The sequence below is a fragment of the Calypte anna genome, chromosome Z (assembly GCF_003957555.1).
Source record: "Calypte anna isolate BGI_N300 chromosome Z, bCalAnn1_v1.p, whole genome shotgun sequence".
NCBI lineage: Eukaryota > Metazoa > Chordata > Aves > Apodiformes > Trochilidae > Calypte > Calypte anna.
In genome coordinates, this window is record NC_044274.1 from 25589001 (window position 1) to 25606853 (window position 17853).

The 17853-nt window shown below is 37.9% G+C and overlaps 1 protein-coding gene across 2 annotated transcripts in view; it reads left to right on the forward strand.

Annotated features, from left to right (window-relative positions):
• PGGT1B (protein geranylgeranyltransferase type I subunit beta) overlaps positions 1-17853 on the forward strand; it is a 33722-nt gene that overhangs the window by 8328 nt on the left and 7541 nt on the right. For both annotated transcript variants that reach the window (XM_030467731.1, XM_030467732.1), the window contains 3 exons: positions 5048-5115; positions 11547-11698; positions 13969-14101. In XM_030467731.1, coding sequence (XP_030323591.1) covers positions 5048-5115; positions 11547-11698; positions 13969-14101 — 353 coding nt within the window. The remainder of the gene's footprint in view (positions 1-5047; positions 5116-11546; positions 11699-13968; positions 14102-17853) is intronic.

Genomic DNA, 17853 nt, shown 5'->3' on the forward strand with positions numbered 1-17853 from the left:
AACGAATTCCTCCTTTGATTTGCTTTTGCCCACAGCTTTTGCTTTGCATATCCAACTAACTCTCAGTACACATAGTGTCTCCCCTTCTCTCATTTTCTCACCATCTCACTGGAGGAGGAAGTGAGTGTGTGGCTGTGTGGATGCTCAGCTTCTGGTTGGGGTCAGCCCACCGCAACAGGGTGCTACAGCACCTGGTAAAAAACTTGCAATTTGGTGGTTTAGAATACTTCTTGAAGACTTGCAACATACTGTGATAGTGTTAGGTAATATGTTTGCATTTACTAGTATGTGATAGGTCTGATGGCTTGTGAAAGCTTCGTGAAAGCTTCACTTCAGAGGTTTATACCCTTTGAAATTCTATGTGAAACTAAAACTCATGAGTGCATAGTGGTGAGATCTTGATGTGAGTTAGGAATGAAAATTGAAATGCACTAAAGGAAGCTAATGATTAAGGCCTGTCAGGGTTGACTGTTCTTCTGTGGACTTACTGTGATTGTGATTCAAACAAGTAATGTCCTCTAGATAGCTTAATTTCAGCTCAGTGTTAATTTCTAATGTGTTTTAACTGCAGTAAAGTGCAACCTGTAGCAAGGCAAGAATGGGATGTATTACAGTTTTTTGCCTGTCACATTTAAAAACATAAATCATAGTGAAACCAGAGCTGCGTACTGAAGTTACCTGATTAAAAAGATTACAAATTTCTTGGCCATGTTCATCCACCATCCTCCCCCAGAGTAACACTGGCACTTGTATGACCTTGTTGAGAGCTGGTTTAGGTTGTTGAAGTGGCATAAAAGCATACGTGTATTTATCTAAAGCATTCATCTGCTGATCTGGGGATAGCTTTGTGTTGTGAGCTGTGCTGGTTGGGAGTGCTAGTGGCAGCCCAGTAAGGGAGAGGCGGGAAGATTGTATGTTTTGACAGCTACATGCTTCACTGGGCTTGCTGTACCAAGAAATGGCACCAAAAGGAGAGCTGAGGGATACCTCATTTGTGGGTCTGAATCTCCAGCACCTGTGCATAGTAGGTTGAAAGCCATTACACTACAGCAGGGACCTAAAACATTCTTCTGTCAAAGTTTAAAATTAGATTTGTGATAATGCTTCTTTCTTGCTGTGTGAAAAAAATGGGTAACATTGACTCATTGACTGGTTTTGAGATCCCTGTTACATGTGAGCTTTCCATTCATGTGTTTCTTGAACAGAAGGAGGAATTGTCCTCCAACACAGCCTTCTTTAATGGCTACATGTGAAGTATTTATCTGTATGGATGATGGAGTTACATTTTAAAAGAATGCAGCTTTGCATTTTTTGACATATTCTAGTACTTTGATTTATCAGAATAATTAACTTCTAGCCTTAGTTGAGTAAGAACTGCTTAAGCTTACTTTTATCTGTATGTAATGACTGTCAGCCTATGTTAAAGCTATGATTTTTATTTTATTTATGTTAGGATTATTTCACATTTTAATGATGAATGTAAGCTTGCTTCTGTACTTGTAAAAATGAGAGACTGGAATCTACATAAATGCATAGATAACCTGAATGGGAAGAGGTAGAGATCAAAGTTACCAATCTTCCCATGGAAGACGAATCATAAAAGATAAAAAATGACCTGTCTTTAACAGAAGAGCTCCCAGGAAAAGCCATCTGTGGTCATCATTGAAGCTCTATTACACATCTTATGCCCAGATAAGTGTTGGGGAAACAGTTCAGAAATATACAGATTGTAAACAATCCTGACTTACTTCAGCTTAGGCTACATTGGGTTAATGGTTATTGAGGCCTAGTTACAGGTTACTAAAAATGAGCTAATGGGAAAGAGGTAACTCATTGGCAGAGGAAGAGAAAAATATTATGTGAGAAGAGTGTTTCTGTGAGAATGGAATGTGTAATTGGAACACAAAGCCACCTGCATGAAAAGATGGTGTAAACAAGGCTTCTTTATATAAAGTGAGTGCAAGTTGTTAATAAACGATTTCATACAATCATATTAATGTGTACATGGAATCCTTAAGCCTCCGCAGACTTTTTTCCCCACAGATAAGTAAGGTGGTTTTCTTCACAGGAAAGTCTCAGCTCTTGATTTAGGCCTAGAGTCTTCTGGATTTGAAAGGGACAGGTTTTTTTAGTTCTGTTGTTAAATATGGAAAGTTATTCCAGGTATGTTTTGTTCAGCTTGCAGTAGTCATGCACCTGTTGATGAAGCATTTATTAGTTTTTGCTGTCAAGCTCTTCTAGGAAGTGTTTAAATATGCTTATATCTTCAAAGTGAACACTAGGTGGTACCATTTCATAGCTGCAGTTAAACCGTGTCCTTAGGGGACTGTGTTGGAGCTGAACGAGTCAGTGTTTTTTCGAAGGGACCTAAACTATGATTGTATCCTTTTTATTAAGATATGGTTGATTTCTAATTCTGCTTCTTACAGGCTGTTTGTTGTTCAGGAGAGAAAATACTTTGACTAGCACTACTGAGTTTACATAAGAGGTACACATACTTTGCCGTAAAATAGTAAAATCATCTTCATAGACTTTGATATGCATAAACTGAAAGACAGTGGTTTTGCCTAATTTACTTTTGGTTCCCTTTGTGTTTTGAACTTTTACGCTCACCGGAAGCTAGAAAAAAAAATTGAGACATGATGTCAATGTGCCAGAGTCATCTGGTTAGAAATGAGCTGTTTTCACTTCCTGTTTTAACTTTTCCTTTATCAGCTCAGCATTCTCTTTTACTATTTCAAGAATTCTGAATAAAATTAGCAACTCATTTGTAAAGCTGAAGATTTAGGAAGCATCTGTTGCATGCACATTAATGATAGGTTTTTTTATTTGGATAAGGAGATATAATTCTCTTTAAAGATTATGCAGTAGTAAGGATATTGAAGAACCACACTGTTCTGTTTTTCCCTGCAGCCAGTGTATAGAGTCCAGTACTGGAGATAAGAGGTCACTGACATAAAAGATTTTAACTCAGTAATTGTAGAAGATGCTAAAATCCAGGATTTTAAAATTACCAGTGCTGGTTTTCGGTTGGTAGCAGTTTAGTAATACAAGAAAAATTTTAAAATATTAAAAAAAAAAAAGAACAGCTAAAGCTAATAATAGATTATTTCATTCACATACTTCATTTTCAGGCTCTCTTTTTCACAGTGGTTGTCAAGGCAGAAGCCAATCAAACTGTCCCACAAACAGCACACTGCACTTGGGTTTCACACTGTAATTTCTACCCTGATAATGAATTAAAAGCAACAGTCTAAAAGCTTGGTGATGGGATCAGCTTTTCTGGGATGAATGCTTCCTTCTAGCAGCTGGCAACTGATTCCGTTTGTCTGCAGAGTTGTTTTAATTGTAGCATGTTTTCATTTGCAGCAGGTCAGTACAGCTGTGTGCTAGTAGGCTAGCAATTATTGTTTTGTTGAAAGGTTTCTGCCATTGAACTTTGTAGTTTACTTAAGCACCCTGGACACTGATTCACCTTCACAGAAATCACAATGTTAAGAGATTGGAAGGGACTTTGAGAGATCGAGTCCAAGTCCCCTGCCAGAGCAGGATCCCACCTAGTGTAGGTCACACAGGAACACATCCGGGTGGGTTTTCAATGTCTCCTGAGAAGGAGACTCCACAACCTCACTGGGCAGCCTGTTCCAGTGCTCTGTCACCCTCTCAGTGAAAAAGCTTCTTTCTTATGTATACATGGAGCCTCCTGTGTTCCACCTTGCATCCATTACCCCTTGTGTTGTCATTGGATATTATGAGAAGAGCCTGGCTCCATCCTCCTGACACTCACCCTTTACGTATTTAGAAACATTAGTGAGTTTACATTAATATTCTCAGTTTCTTTCAAGCTGAAGAGCCCCAGCTCCCTCAGCCTTTCCTCATAAGGAAGATGTTCCACTCCCTTCATCATATTGGTTGCTCTGTGCTGGACTCTCTCAAGCAATCCTCCTTGAACTGAGGGGCCCAGAACTGTACACAGTATTCCAGTTGTGGCCTCACCAGGGCAGAGTAGAGGGAGAGGAGAACCTCTCTCATCCTACTAACCACCCCCTTCTAATGCACCCCAGGATGCCATTGGCCTTCTTGTCCACAAGGGCACATTGTTGGCTCAGGGTCATCCGTCTGTAAGGATGGTCCCTTTCCAACCCCCAGGTTCCTTTCCCCTTCACTACTCTCCAACAGCTCAGTCCCCAATCCATACTGGTACCTGGGGCTGTTCTTTCCCAGGTGTAAGACACTACACTTGCCCCTCTGGTAATTCATTAAATTTCTCCCTGCCCAACTCTCTAGCCTGTCTAGGTCCCTCTGAATGGCAGCACAGTCTTCTGGGGTGTCAGCCACTCCTCTCAGGTCTGTGTCATCAGCAAACTGGCAGACAGTGCACTTTGTTCCCGTGTCCAGGTCATTGCTGAATATGTTGAACAGTACTGGTCCCAGTATTGACCCGGGAGGGACTCCACTTCATACAGGCCTCCAACTCTCTGGCTTCTTTCCTTTAACCAGTTCACGATCCACCTCACTACCCTGATCTTCCAGACCACATCTCCTCAGTTTAGTTGTGAGGATGCTGTGGGAGTTAAATGCTGCTAGTTTAAAATTACAGGTTTTTTGTCCTTGAGTATGTTACAAAGTATCATAAAACAATTCTTCACGGGAACAGACTGTATTATCAGGCAGGAATTCAGAGAGGAAAACCAAAAGTGTTAATTGGGCTCTTTTGGAGGGTAGCAATCTTTTTTTTGATGTGTGTGTGAGGACAGTTATGTGCTGGTATAAATGTTGTATTTCCACAAATCCAGAAAAATACAATCTGTTGCTTTTTCATTACAACAGGATCAAGCTTGCTTGTGTGTGGGTTTTTTGTTTGTGGTTTATTTTTTTATTAGAGTGATAACAAACTGAGGTTGGTAACATACTGAAAGACACATGGAGACTTAAGTGATACTGTGAATAGTGTTGAACTAACAGGTTTTGATCTTGCCTAGAGAATTATGTTTTTTAGAGAGCAAGATGAGTTTAGTTGAGTCTTATTTTTTTTTATCTTTTCCAGGATCAAACTTAAATCGCTGTGGATTCAGAGGCTCTTCGTATTTAGGGATGCCATTCAACTCGTCCAAGGTCAGTTAAGTGTATATGCAAAATATTTTCAATTAGGCAATAAATGATCTTGTGTCTTTTTTTATAATACTAACTGCATAATTACAGAAAAACTGCAAGGCAGGGATGTTTGCACTGTTGAATACACTGAAATGTTTGCAGACCTTTCAAGAAATATGCGTAAGAAATAAATCAGAATAGTAATGTTTGAGTTTCCAGGGCAGTGAGGAAATTGGCATAGAAACTGTGGCTTGTCACAGTGCCCTCTCCCATTCTCTGATCTGTTACTGAGGCTGGGAGACTTCTCTAACTCAAGAGCTATCATCTGGTAGAGAAGGGCAGAATAGTATGTTATTAAGTTATGTACACATTTTGTTCTTTGATATTCCTCTGCCTCTGATGAAACATGCACATTTGTTTGCACCTGATACTCATTCAGGCTGAGAAAAGGCTCTGCTGATCCCATTTTGTTGTTACTCTAAGAGCAGATGCTTTGAAGCTCATGGAAAAGTTCAAGGGAGTTAACTCTGTATGTAAAAAAATTGCTTAATACAAGAGAGAAGGGAGGATAGCAGGGATGCTAAAGATGAGTTATCTCTGCACTGGGTGCTACTGCAGCATATGACAGGTAAGGTAATTTGTCTCTGGGTTTGCTTTGGTATTTATCCTGTTTTATGCTACAGATGGCATTTCCAGTGAGCTTGACAGTAGTAGCAAGATTAATTGTTTTAATTAACTCTGTTTTGATTGAAATCAACCCCACTGGCAATCCAACCACTCACTGAGCTTGAAGGAAAAAAGGAAAACTTCTGCTTAAAACCTAAACCAGTTTGGGATCTGTAGTGGTGATGTACTGGGATACTTTGTTAAGAATTGTGTTCAGTGATTTCAGTATAGTTGTGTAAGGAAAAGACTGGTTTTACTTGAAGTTTGTTGCCTTTGATAACACCTAAAGAAGTGGAGATTGCCACACTATTACTGTAGTGTAATATTACAAAAGTAATAAAACCATAATTTTTCCAAGATGATAAAAATGTATCAGTCATGTTTCCTCAAAGGTTCCGCACAGTGCCATATCATGTAGTATATTAAATTAGTGTGTGCTTTTGGGAATCTTTTTCAAATCCAGTGTAAAAAGCTTTAAGAGGGAGTTCAGGATGTAGATATGAGATCTTGCAAAGTCCCTGAAGACAGTAAGTCCATGAGATTGGCAAAGCATTATCTCTTCCCAGTGCGTTCTTTTGTTTTAATTTCTCTAAACTTCATGTTTCATACTTAAAAGCTCTCTTTTAAGGAACTATGTTGCCCTGCGTCCCGTTCAGCATCTCATAATGTATTAGCCAGTTGTCAGAGTAGACTCACATAACGTGTAAATTAGCTACAAGGTCATTATCTCAAAAAAGGTGTTTCCAAATGAATATGCTTTTTATTCAAGCATTGCAATACTTTGTGAACTGCGTCTGTGTTAGAGGGATCAAATCTGCTTGATTTACTAGCATACAAAGGTTTAAAGTATTTCCATCGCTGTTGTCTTATGTTGTTTTGAAATAACTCAGAAAAGAAAGGCTTGGAAATCCACTGCAATGACTTAATTCTGGTCAAGGTCATTTAATTTTTCTCTATTTTCAGATGTTCTATTAAATCTGTATCTTGATGAAGAACTTCTGTAAAATCATGTAAGAATTTTGGGTTTGCATTGGCAGTTACTATTTATTAAGTGCCACTACAGCGTTTTCATTCTTGAACTCTGAGAAATTGCTGTACTGGAGGTAGCCAAATGTCTTCTGTCGCTAGGCGCACTTGAAAATAATAGAAAAAAGCAAGGAGTGTGTTAGAATTTGTAGCTTTACCAAATGTTTCCAAGATGGCTTATTTGTTTTTTGGTTTGGTGTTTTTGGTTTTTTGTGGTTTTTTGTTTTTGGTTTTTTGCTTTTTGGGTTTTTTTTAGTTTTTTTGAGTTTTTTCTGTCTTGGTAGTGCAGCTCTTCGGGACTGTCGTGAAAGTTACGTAAAATGATATCCACTTGACCAACACAGGTGGAAAACCCTAACAGTATTAACTGGCTAATAGTGCCACTGCTATCACTGTGTTTAAACACAAATAATTTAAAATTTGCTAACAGTTATTTCCTGAAACAGCTCCAGGTTCTGCAGTCTCTCTAATATGGTGTTAATTTAGTTAAAATTAGCTTTTTGATTTAGTAGTGAGCAGTCTCCCTAGAGTTTTGTATAGGCCTAGTCATTTCAATCTCTTTGAAGTGATTTGAATCAGTTTAGGGGTTAGATTGAAAGCCAATGACTGTAACTTTTTTGCAATACACTTTGGAAAAAATGGTGTTTTGTGATCCTGACATAATGTTGTGTTATCTCCTGTCTGAAACAGTCCATGCTTGTAATACTGATGCCAGGTATGAGAAGAAAGCTTTTTGAAAGTGGAACTCTGCCTGTGTAGGAGTGTGTTTAATAGCATTGTTTGGAGAGTTTTTGTACATCCTCTTGCAGCACAGCAAGTTTGATGGCTCTCTCTGCAGTGATCACTAGAAACTGTTGGTTACCATGAGTTATGTGGAATTAGCTGTTCAGGGTAATGTGATAGGGAACATTGTCACATCAGTGAAACAGATGTAATGTTGGAAAGCTTCCCTTCACCTTGTGTCTCTAAGTGTTAATTTTTTTAAGGAAGGCTCAGGAGCCAGACTGCAGCTGACATGAATTGTGAAATGGAGATACAGTGGGGAGTGGTATTGCAGCACCTAATGTTCTGCCTGCCCTCCAGACTCACTCCTGTTGCATTATTCCTTCATGGAGACATAACCATACTGGATTAAGTGTATTTCTTTTGGTTGTTTAGTTTAAGTATTTAACAATCCACCTACAGTTTTAGCAGCTTCCTTGTTGCTGATTTTTGAGATGTAACTTCTGCAGTTCTGAAAATAACTTCATTCTGTTGATCCCTGTGTCCTTGGCCTATGAAGTTCACTCTGAGGTAGCTGAAGCAGTGAGGTTTTTTTGTGCTTAGGCTGACAGTTTGTTTTGGTGCTGCTGTTGCTTTGGTCTGCAGTGTCTCTGAGGCAAAAGTAGTTTTGTTTCACTGAAAGCATGCTTGGTTCATAATGCAAAACAAAAAAGGAGCTCCTTTTTTACCAACCCTGAAGATGAAAAAAAAAATTTAAAAAATCAGGTGCTTTAACTATAATGTCTTTGACAAATTTGGGATAAGTTTTGACACTATGTCTGTATTATTTTGTCCTTCATAGCAGTCTAGCAACATTTCTTCATGGCCATGCAAATTTTATGTGTATTTGCAGTTGTCTCATGAGACCTTTGAGTTTTACTGTAATCTTTTGTTTTAGAGAAGAAATTCCAGTCTTTCCTTGTGATATTAAATTGTCAGTGAGTTTCTAAGATTTTATGAAGTTGCAATTTTATGTAAGATGTACTGTTTGGTTGTTATGGGGTTTTTGTTTGTTTGTTTTTTAACTGATTAAATGTCTGATTATTCTGATTGTCCTGTCAAGGGCATCCTGTTACTTGAGTTCAGTTGTTTTGTTGCGTTGGTGTGTGAAGTATATATTGGTCTGTGAAGGTACAACACAAAATTTGGTAATCACAGTGAGCTTCAAATAACTACATGGAACATAGAAGATAAAGTGAATTCCAGTAGACTTAAAATTTTAATTTTATGGAAATATTGACCATAGTTGTTGGGATTTTACCCCTAAACCTATGTTTTTGAAACATTGACTGCATTTAATATGTTGGATGCCGTGTCGTTTCCACTGGCATTTTTTAGCAATTACATATCAAGATACGCACCCGTGTACCAACTTGTCACACAAAAAATTTAATTACTTGCCACATGATAGTCCTGTGATAAGGGAAAACTTAGCAGTAAAAGTGGTTGTGTCACCTATGAGCATTTGCTTTTGAATGCTGAGATCATCTCCCTGATTGCACACATACTGATACTTCTTATATCTTAACAGTCTTTTCTGCATTACTTGTACATAAATACTTGTTTCAAACAAGTTCTGCTCAAGGACAGAAGCAGATGACAGTACTAGTTAGTTGTGAAGTTTATGATTGCATGTACAGGAAACAGACACTGTTTGCTTGATATGCCTATAGTTTGTACTGTGTCATAAAACTACCAGACTTGCGAAGTTTTATATAGCTTTAGTGTTGCTTAAACCCTATATTTGGAAAAGCAGTGTACTACTGCTGTGTTTTGAAATGTGACCGTAGGAGTATAGGTAGAAATTGTACATTGTCCAAGTACTGTAATCATTAATACAATGTCTTTGGGTAGGATGGCATTATTTAGCTTCATGAGTATACAGTATATGTGGATATAACACCTCATCTGCAGCCTGTTTTTACTGCAGTGAGTAATAGTACAACAGAGATACTCAATTACAGAATTCAATAAAGAATATGATCCCATGAGTTAAATATGTCTGTAGACTACCAAACTTTTCCAGGCAACGTGGAATTAGCAAGTGTATGGAAAATACAATTTTAAAAAGTAATCTCATGAAGCAGGAGTTTTCAGTTACTTTAGGTAGACGCTGTGTGAAAGATTGTCGCTTGGAGGTGAATGTTGTTTGAGAACTATAGACGTCTTAGAAAATTTCCTGACTATCCACAAACGTCTGCAGTAGGTAGAACATTTGGGGAGAGTTTTTATATATACTGTTTTAAAAAGCAAGTCTGAATATCCTTAGAATAAGCCTTCCTTGCTTGGTCAGTGTTATCTTCCTCTGGAAATATTATTTGCAAATGTAAAGTTTAATTAGTTCACTACAATACTGTGATTCCTGGTATCAGTATTGATCTGAACTGAAGCAGCACTGGGGAATGGCTAACACTGATTTGCATGCTCTGGCATTTTCTGTATTTGTGTGAAATGAGCAAAGGCATCTTCTACACTTCCCCTGCTCCAGGATATTCCAAGCAGGAGGAGATTAAGTGTTCTCATTCCAGTTTAACTTCAATTAAATAGATGTTCAGAAACTCCTTTTTTATTATTATTTATTATTTTATTAATTAATTTAATAATTTTTTATTAATTATTAAATTCCTTAAATTATTTTCCTTAAATTATTCAGTTACATTACACTGAATACTTCTCTTTGTCATGGCAAATTTCTGTCAGCCTGTATGTCTGGATTTTGGCATGGAGAAGTTTGGTTTGGGACTGGTGCACCTCATTCAAGGCAAAACTGAGAGACCTATGAATGTTTGGTGTGCAGAAGAGAAGGCTTGGAGGCATCTCATCACTGGATGCAGATACCTGCAAGGAGGATGGACCCAGGCTCTTTTCCAGTGGCAGGTCCAGAGACAATGGGCACAAAGGTTCCCTCTGAACATCAGGAAACTCAGTGGCACAGGTTTCTGAGGGAGGTTGTGGGCTCTCCATCCTTGCAGGGATTTAAAAGTTATCTGTTCATGTTCCTGGTCACCTGGCTCTAGTGGCCCTGCTTGAGCAGGGGCTTGGGCCACATGACTTGCAGAGGTCCCTGCTGTGCTGTTCTGTGATTCTGTGTGTGTGGCTGGGGGATGTTCAGAGCAGGAGACTGGCAGCTCACAGGTTGCAGCTGTGCTCCATTTGTGCTCCCTTCTCAGCAGAGTCCAGGGATGGAAATGGGAGGCACAGCTCTTAGTGCTCACTCCCCTGTTCCCCTTCTCTGAAGCACAGCTAGATTTTTCACAGCTACTGTCACCTTGTTTTATGCCTCCATTGCCCAACTGTGTTTGGTTCCGTACTATGAGAACAGTCCTTTGCTGTCTAGTGGGTACTAAGTGTTTTTATTACTTTTTTTTTTTTTTAATTTATTTTTTATTAAAAGCAAAGGTTTTTAGCTTTGGAAATAAATGTGAATTGCCTGAAAAATGCCAGTTACACATAACAGTCTTAAATTTGGTTTTATATTGCTTTTTACATGTTTTTTATGATGAAATGAAAAATAGAAATGCAACTGATTAGGCAATAATGCTAATCTACTGCAACTAAAAAACTTGCTTGTTTCTACAATTCAGTATTTAAATAGTTTTTATGCTGTTTAAAATAGCTGTCCTTCCAGTTGCTCCAAACTGAACCATCCCTAGTATCCATTAGGAGCTAATTTGGTATTGCCTCAGTTGACAGAGGTTACTACTAATCCTTCACACTGCTTTCTACTTGTAGATCATAAGACTGTACAATCTTTGTTGAAGGGACTGCCAGAGGTTTGGCTGTTTAACAATCCTTTTCCAGCTGCCAGGAAGCTAGTGCCCAGTGGTGTGTCAGGGTAGCCTCACTTAGGAGAAATATAGTGCCTTTAGTTTAACTATAATGAGTGTAGGAAAGTAATTTTTCAAACTTTTTTTTTTTTTAATGAAAGTTTGAAGTTTGATCATAATAAAAGGTGTTCTGATGTTTCAGTATTTTTTTTTCCTCCCTCCTTTTTCTAGGGTTCAGGTGTATTTCATCCCTATGACAGTGGGCACATAGCGATGACCTACACAGGTCTGTCATGTCTGGTTATTCTTGGAGATGATTTAAGTCGAGTGGATAAAGATGCCCTACTGGCAGGACTGAGAGCTCTACAGCTGGAGGATGGAAGGTAAAAGATATTTTATATTTTTCAGTTCTCTGGAAGGTTAATGGATAATGTGGAATGAAACACTGGAAACATGATCTTATGAAAGTAACTTTATAATCCGTTATTTCTGTTAGGAAATGCTTCAGTGGATAATCAGTCATAATACACATGCCTGTTAACAAGACCAAAGAGCACTTTGTGTAGAGATTTGATTTTTCATTGGAGAGTGATGATATTTGCTTAGAACTTTGCTAGTGCTGCTTAGATATTTGCTAGTACATACTTATTACAGGAAAGTTAATGGGTTGGTTTATGTGCTGTTTTGGCCAAATGGCTGTCACCTAGACATCTTCTGTAAGTGAAACTATAAATATGAAGTTTTGCATGTGTTTCTAGAATGAAAAAGTTAACAGAAAACTCAGATGTTCAGGATATATAAGTGGTGAATATGAACTGTATTGTGTACTGCTTTGTTACTTAGAACAGCAAACTGACCTTAATGGGACAAGTCTAATGTACAGATACATAATGTGTAGATACATACACCTGTATTTATGGAGGTGCCTGTTACGTTGTTTCAAGCATTTCTAGTGTATGTCAGACCATTTTATTTTTTTTAAGTATATCCGAAAGGAAGGAGTGGCTCCTTATAACCCATTAGCATCTTGAAGTGGTTACTTTTCATCTTTCCTGATTACAATAATAAGCTACATGCAGTTAGCCTCTTCTGCATCTTTGTATTGTGTGTGGCTTTTATGTACAGACTGGTAAATCCTATACATGATCCTGTGTTTTATATTCCCTGCTGAAGAGAGACAGCTAGCCCTTGCAGGGAAGGGAGAGAGCTTTGTGCTGGTACAGAATGTTTTCCTTGGCAGGAGTTGATGTCTAGTGTGGGAAACATTTTCATACCTGTGAAAACTGCTCTTACTGCTCCCATAGGGTGAGGATATGTGTGAAGGCCGTCTTGTTAGATCTTCTTACCCTAGTTTAAATATACTAGTCGTAATTAATAAGGAACAGGTGTAAAAAAATAAAATTCTCTTTTTATACTATGACATTATGAATAAATGTGTGTATTCTGATTTGTGCATTACCTTGGCTGAAAGTGATCTGAAGTATCTGGGTATCAGATTGTGACCTGTGAATAGGGCAAAATTATAGGCCACAATATTAGCATGTGTTAAAAAGTGTCCTAGTTTCCCAGAATGTCCTGTGCCATACCCAGAGACCAATGGAATTCATCCCTATGTGAGCTTCAGAGAGCAGCACGGCACTATTAGGGTTAGGAGAGGGGACAGTATCTCACAGTACTACATTGCTTCCCTGTGCAAAAGATGATGCAGTGATGCAGTATAAACTTGAATTGCAAGGTGAAAGAGGGAGTGTTTTAGTAGTGATAGTCATGCATAAAAGACTGCCTTTAAAGTCAGAAATGTCTTTTTTCTTTCTTTCTTTCTTTCCTTTTTTTCTTTCTCCTTTTTGTTTTCTTTCCTTTTTTTCCTTTCCTTTTTTTTTTTTTTTTTTTTTTCCCCTAGAAGAGATTTGTCAGGAGGCTGGTAAAAATAGCCAGTTGTGGTGCAAATGGTTAAGTCACCAAAATACTTCATCAAAATACAATAACTAGCTCTTCAAACCAAATGAAGGTTTGTCAGGCAGCAGAATCACAGCATCCATTTTCATTGTAAGGGTCTTTGAGAGAGCACAGGGATTGTACCTAGATAACCCAGGTACAACAACTTTAAAATGTTTTTAGAGTTTGAAAAGATCATAGCCATAGAAATCAAAGAAATCATAAGCTGAACTCAAAGTAACTTTTACCATTTGTTTTAGAAATGGTGGTAGTGACAGTTGAATTTATGCCTATTTGGGAAGCTGATACTGAAGTTGCAGTGAGGAAAGAAAGCCTCATGACCTTTTAAGGTTTCTAGTAAGGCAAAGAATTTTGCTCCAAATAGTAAATGTTAAAATGGTAGCTCATACATCATTTTATGATGTGGTAAGACTGTAGGTATTAATGTCTATGAATAAATAAAGACCAATGTCATTACATTGCTAGAAATAAAGTCACCCAGGCCCTTAAATTTTAGTAGTTCTATTAATTTGAAATTAGTTAGAATCATATCTCCTAAAAAGAAAACGTAGCATAGCTTTGGGTTATATTTATGTGAATACTGTAAATAGAAGTAACTAATTTTTAAAGGAGAAATTATGCAATTCCTTGAGCTGCTTTTTTTGTTTGTTGATATAGTAGACTATGAAGTCTATAATGGCAGAATCCTTTCTTTCAGTTTCTGTGCAGTGCTGGAAGGAAGTGAAAATGATATGAGGTTTGTGTACTGTGCTTCCTGCATCTGCTACATGCTTGATAACTGGTCAGGAATGGATATGAAAAAAGCAATAAACTACATTAGAAGAAGTATGGTGAGTATTCACAGTATGTTATTTATTGCTATATTTTAAAGTTACTGGCTTCACTTCTTAACTAGAATAATAATCATCCTTCCATCCAAATTGAAATATTTTGGTGATTTCTTTGTTTTCTCTTCCTACTTCAGTGAGCTGAAAAATTTAAAAGTACATTGGTTTTTTGCATTTCTGTTTTCATTGTATATGTATACTTGCAAGATAATTTGATGTTTGTTAACTCTAAATATGTTCCTTTTTTTTTTAAAACTCAATTTAAAATGGAAGGCAGATTTTTGAAGACTGAGGCCTGATGTTCTTGTAACTTAGAGGTGTGTAAACAAAGCACGTCATCAATAAATTTCTTACTTTTCAGTGAGCTATAGTCTTGCTTTTTATACAATATACAGATTTAAAGGAAAAAATTGACATCAGTTCAATCTTATTTGCAATTAAGGAAGATACTAGTATACACACTTTTGCTTGGTATGTGCAATCTGTTATCTTATTTGGTTGCAGCAAAAGAGTTCTTGGGTATTTTTTGTGACGTTTTCATTAGTTTGAGTTTCATTTTCCAAGATTAAAAGAAGTGTTTTTCAAAGAAACTGGGAGCTTGAAAACTACAGTTCCCCAAAGGTCAGTAACTATGCATAGTGAACTGCTCTGGTCCAGAAATAAAGAGCCAAATTTCTGATGACATACAACTTCTTTTGTAGTAGGGTTAGTAGTTGCTACCAGTAGTAAGATTGTAAAATTTAAGTGACCAATGAAAGACTTAATCTCCTGTTTCAGAACAAACTGGTTTTGATATTTTGTTTTTTTAAGGTAGTTAAATGTATAAGCATTTCTTTCTGTACATCATAAGAAGCTCTCTGGTGCTCTGCCCTAGACTGGTTAGGAATATAGTTTTCTTGGTGTGTTCTTTTGAAAAAAAAATTAAAATCAAACTAATTCATATGTTGTGCATTTATGACATTAGTCTGCATACTGGAATTGAGAATATGGTCAAAACTTTATACTATCACACATACGTGGCTTTTAATGCCTTTTAAATATGTTCCAACTCCATTTACTCTCCCCAACACCCCTCAGCAGGACAGGGTGAATCAAGGTAAACTTGTGAATCAAGGTAAAGACAGTTAGTGAAGAAAAGGGGAAGAAACCAAGTAAAACAGAGGCAATCAGTCACTCACCACCTTCCATAAGCAGACTGATGCACAGCCATCAGCCTTCTTGGCAAACACCTGCCTCCTCCCCACCTGTTCTTCTACTCCCATTTTTATTTCTGAATATGGATTTACAGCATTCCACATATCCCTGTCGCAGCTGGAGTTCAGATGTTCTGGATGGGTTGTCTCCCAGCTTTCACCACCCCAGCAAGTGGTGAAATGGAAAAAAAGAGAAGGTCTTGATGCTGTGCATGGTGCTGATTGTCCATCCAACAGCTGTCTCCTGGAGCTCATGTCTCCCCTACTTCTTACAGGTCACCCTGAAAGCGCCTGAAATTCATGGTTCCACTCCAGTTCCTGGTACTCAGACCTCCTGTCTTTGGGTCTAAAGTTTGCTAGCATTCACATACATACTCAGAATAGGTAGCACATTTTGTTATAAATAGTATTTAATAAGTCTTGGACTGACTGGGGTGATTGAAGGCAGAGCTCAGTGCACAAGTGTTTGGACTGGCAGTCTGTTTATACTCTACTAGCACCTTTTTATCCACTTCCCCCCTCTGTTTTCATGTTTGTTCTTTCCCAGTCTGCTCTGATCTTTTTCTTTCTCACCATCCCAGAATTTTCTTTTCCTGAGTGGCATAGTAGCCCATGTACCCCAGTAGTTAATAGCCCACCTTAGTTAGCATGGGTTTCCAGAGTGAGAATATCCCTGCTGAATCCTCTGGGTGGGTTTCATCCAGGGACACTGATTTATCCATTCTCCTTTCACAGTCTGAGACAGCAGCTAAGTCAGGATCCTTGCTTTTCACTAGATAGGTCAGGAAGGTTTTTCTTCCTCTAATACTTGCTGGAACTTTCTGTTCTTTGAGATTAGACTTTAATCAGATACCTAACCAGAGATGCAACAGGAGAATTAGATGTTAAAAAGAGAATAAAACCAAAGAACAAAATCCTTATCATGTTGTTCTATACATCACATCAACTGTAAGCATTTTGTACACCTGACTGCAGTTTTGGTCAGAAAGGATGTGGTGGAACTAGGAAGGGTACACAGGAACTTGAGTTGAATTGTCAGACAGAAACCAAGTTGTGTAAAAGGAGCATCATTTAATATACTAGGACTCTTCATCCTGTAATTTGAGATGATCGAGTGGGGCGTAGCAGAGGTATGTAAAGTATTAAGTAGCACTGAAAAGATGAAGTGAGCAAGGAACAATTATTTTTGAGACAAGAACTAGAGTTAGCATTATTTGAGGCCATGGGTACAGCAGACAAGTGGAGAATTTTTTAAATCTTGGAGCTTTGAAATGGTACTGGAGATTTACTGTCCACGGTGATCTTGAACTCAGTTAATAGTTTGCTTGTAGAGCCTTTGCATTAATCCTTTTACCTGCAAATTCCAATTCTTGTGTACTTATTGGGAAAACTGACAGTACTTTAAAAAGGAATAATGAAATAGAAAAGAATAGAAAAAAAACTCTTGGAAGGGCTTTATTGATACTTCAGGTGACCAGTGAAGTACAGCTGAGGTCTGGGCATGGTCGAAGTGTAGAAGACTCTGTGGCTTATCACAAATACTTTGTCTGTTCCTGGCTAGCTAAGGGCTTAACTTGGAGATCCTTCAACCAGCAGTCATTTTAGCATATGGTAATGTGTAATGAGATTGGATATTTTTTGGTCAGGTTTGCTGTCAAGTGACAGATTGACTTTACACTGTAGGAATTTCAGTAGGAATTTTATTTTTAAAGCATTCCTATACTGTTAATCCACTGCAGAGTTGGTGTGCCCATGCACACTAGCTTTGCCTGGGTTTTCAGGGTGTGCACTGTTTGGTCAGACCAGTATTTCGTTGCATTAACTTGGATGCAAAATGCTTTGCAGGTCTAGGCAAATGCACAAAGTCATAGAATCACAGAATTTTCAGGGTTGGAAGGGACCTGTAAGATCATGAAGTTCCAACCCCCCTGCCATGGGCAGGGACACCTCCCAGCAGATCAGGTTGCTCAGAGCCCTCTCCAGCCTGGCCTTAAAAACTTCCAGGGATTGGGCTTTCACCACATCTCTGGGCAACCTCTTCCAGTGTCTCACCACCCTCATGGTGAAGAGCTTCTTCATAACTTCCAATCTAAATCTACCCTCCTCTTGTTCCTTCCTTTTGTCTCTTTCCATGCCCTTCCTTAAATGTGTATTTCAATTCAGTTAACTGTCTGATGAACAAGTTATTTCTTAAATGAATACGAGTGTGAAATGTCATATCCAAGAATGTTGATTTCTTGTGTTAAGATTTTGACAATGGCACTAAAAATAACCTACACATGTATTACAATTCAAAGTAAATTCTGTTGGATATTGTTTCATTCATTATTCCCTTTGGGACTAACTATACATTGAATAGTGCTATAGACTTTTGCAAATGCTTATTCCTGTTTAGTTACAATATTACCTCATTCTGGTGCTTCCATTCATTATATTTTTTCTTTAAATTGCAGTGCTTAGCAGTAAACTGCTGTGACAAAGTCGTGGTTTTGTTTTACTGCAATATGTCATCATTTGCACACAGATGAAGCAAGTGATATTTACCATGGTTTTTTGCAGGTA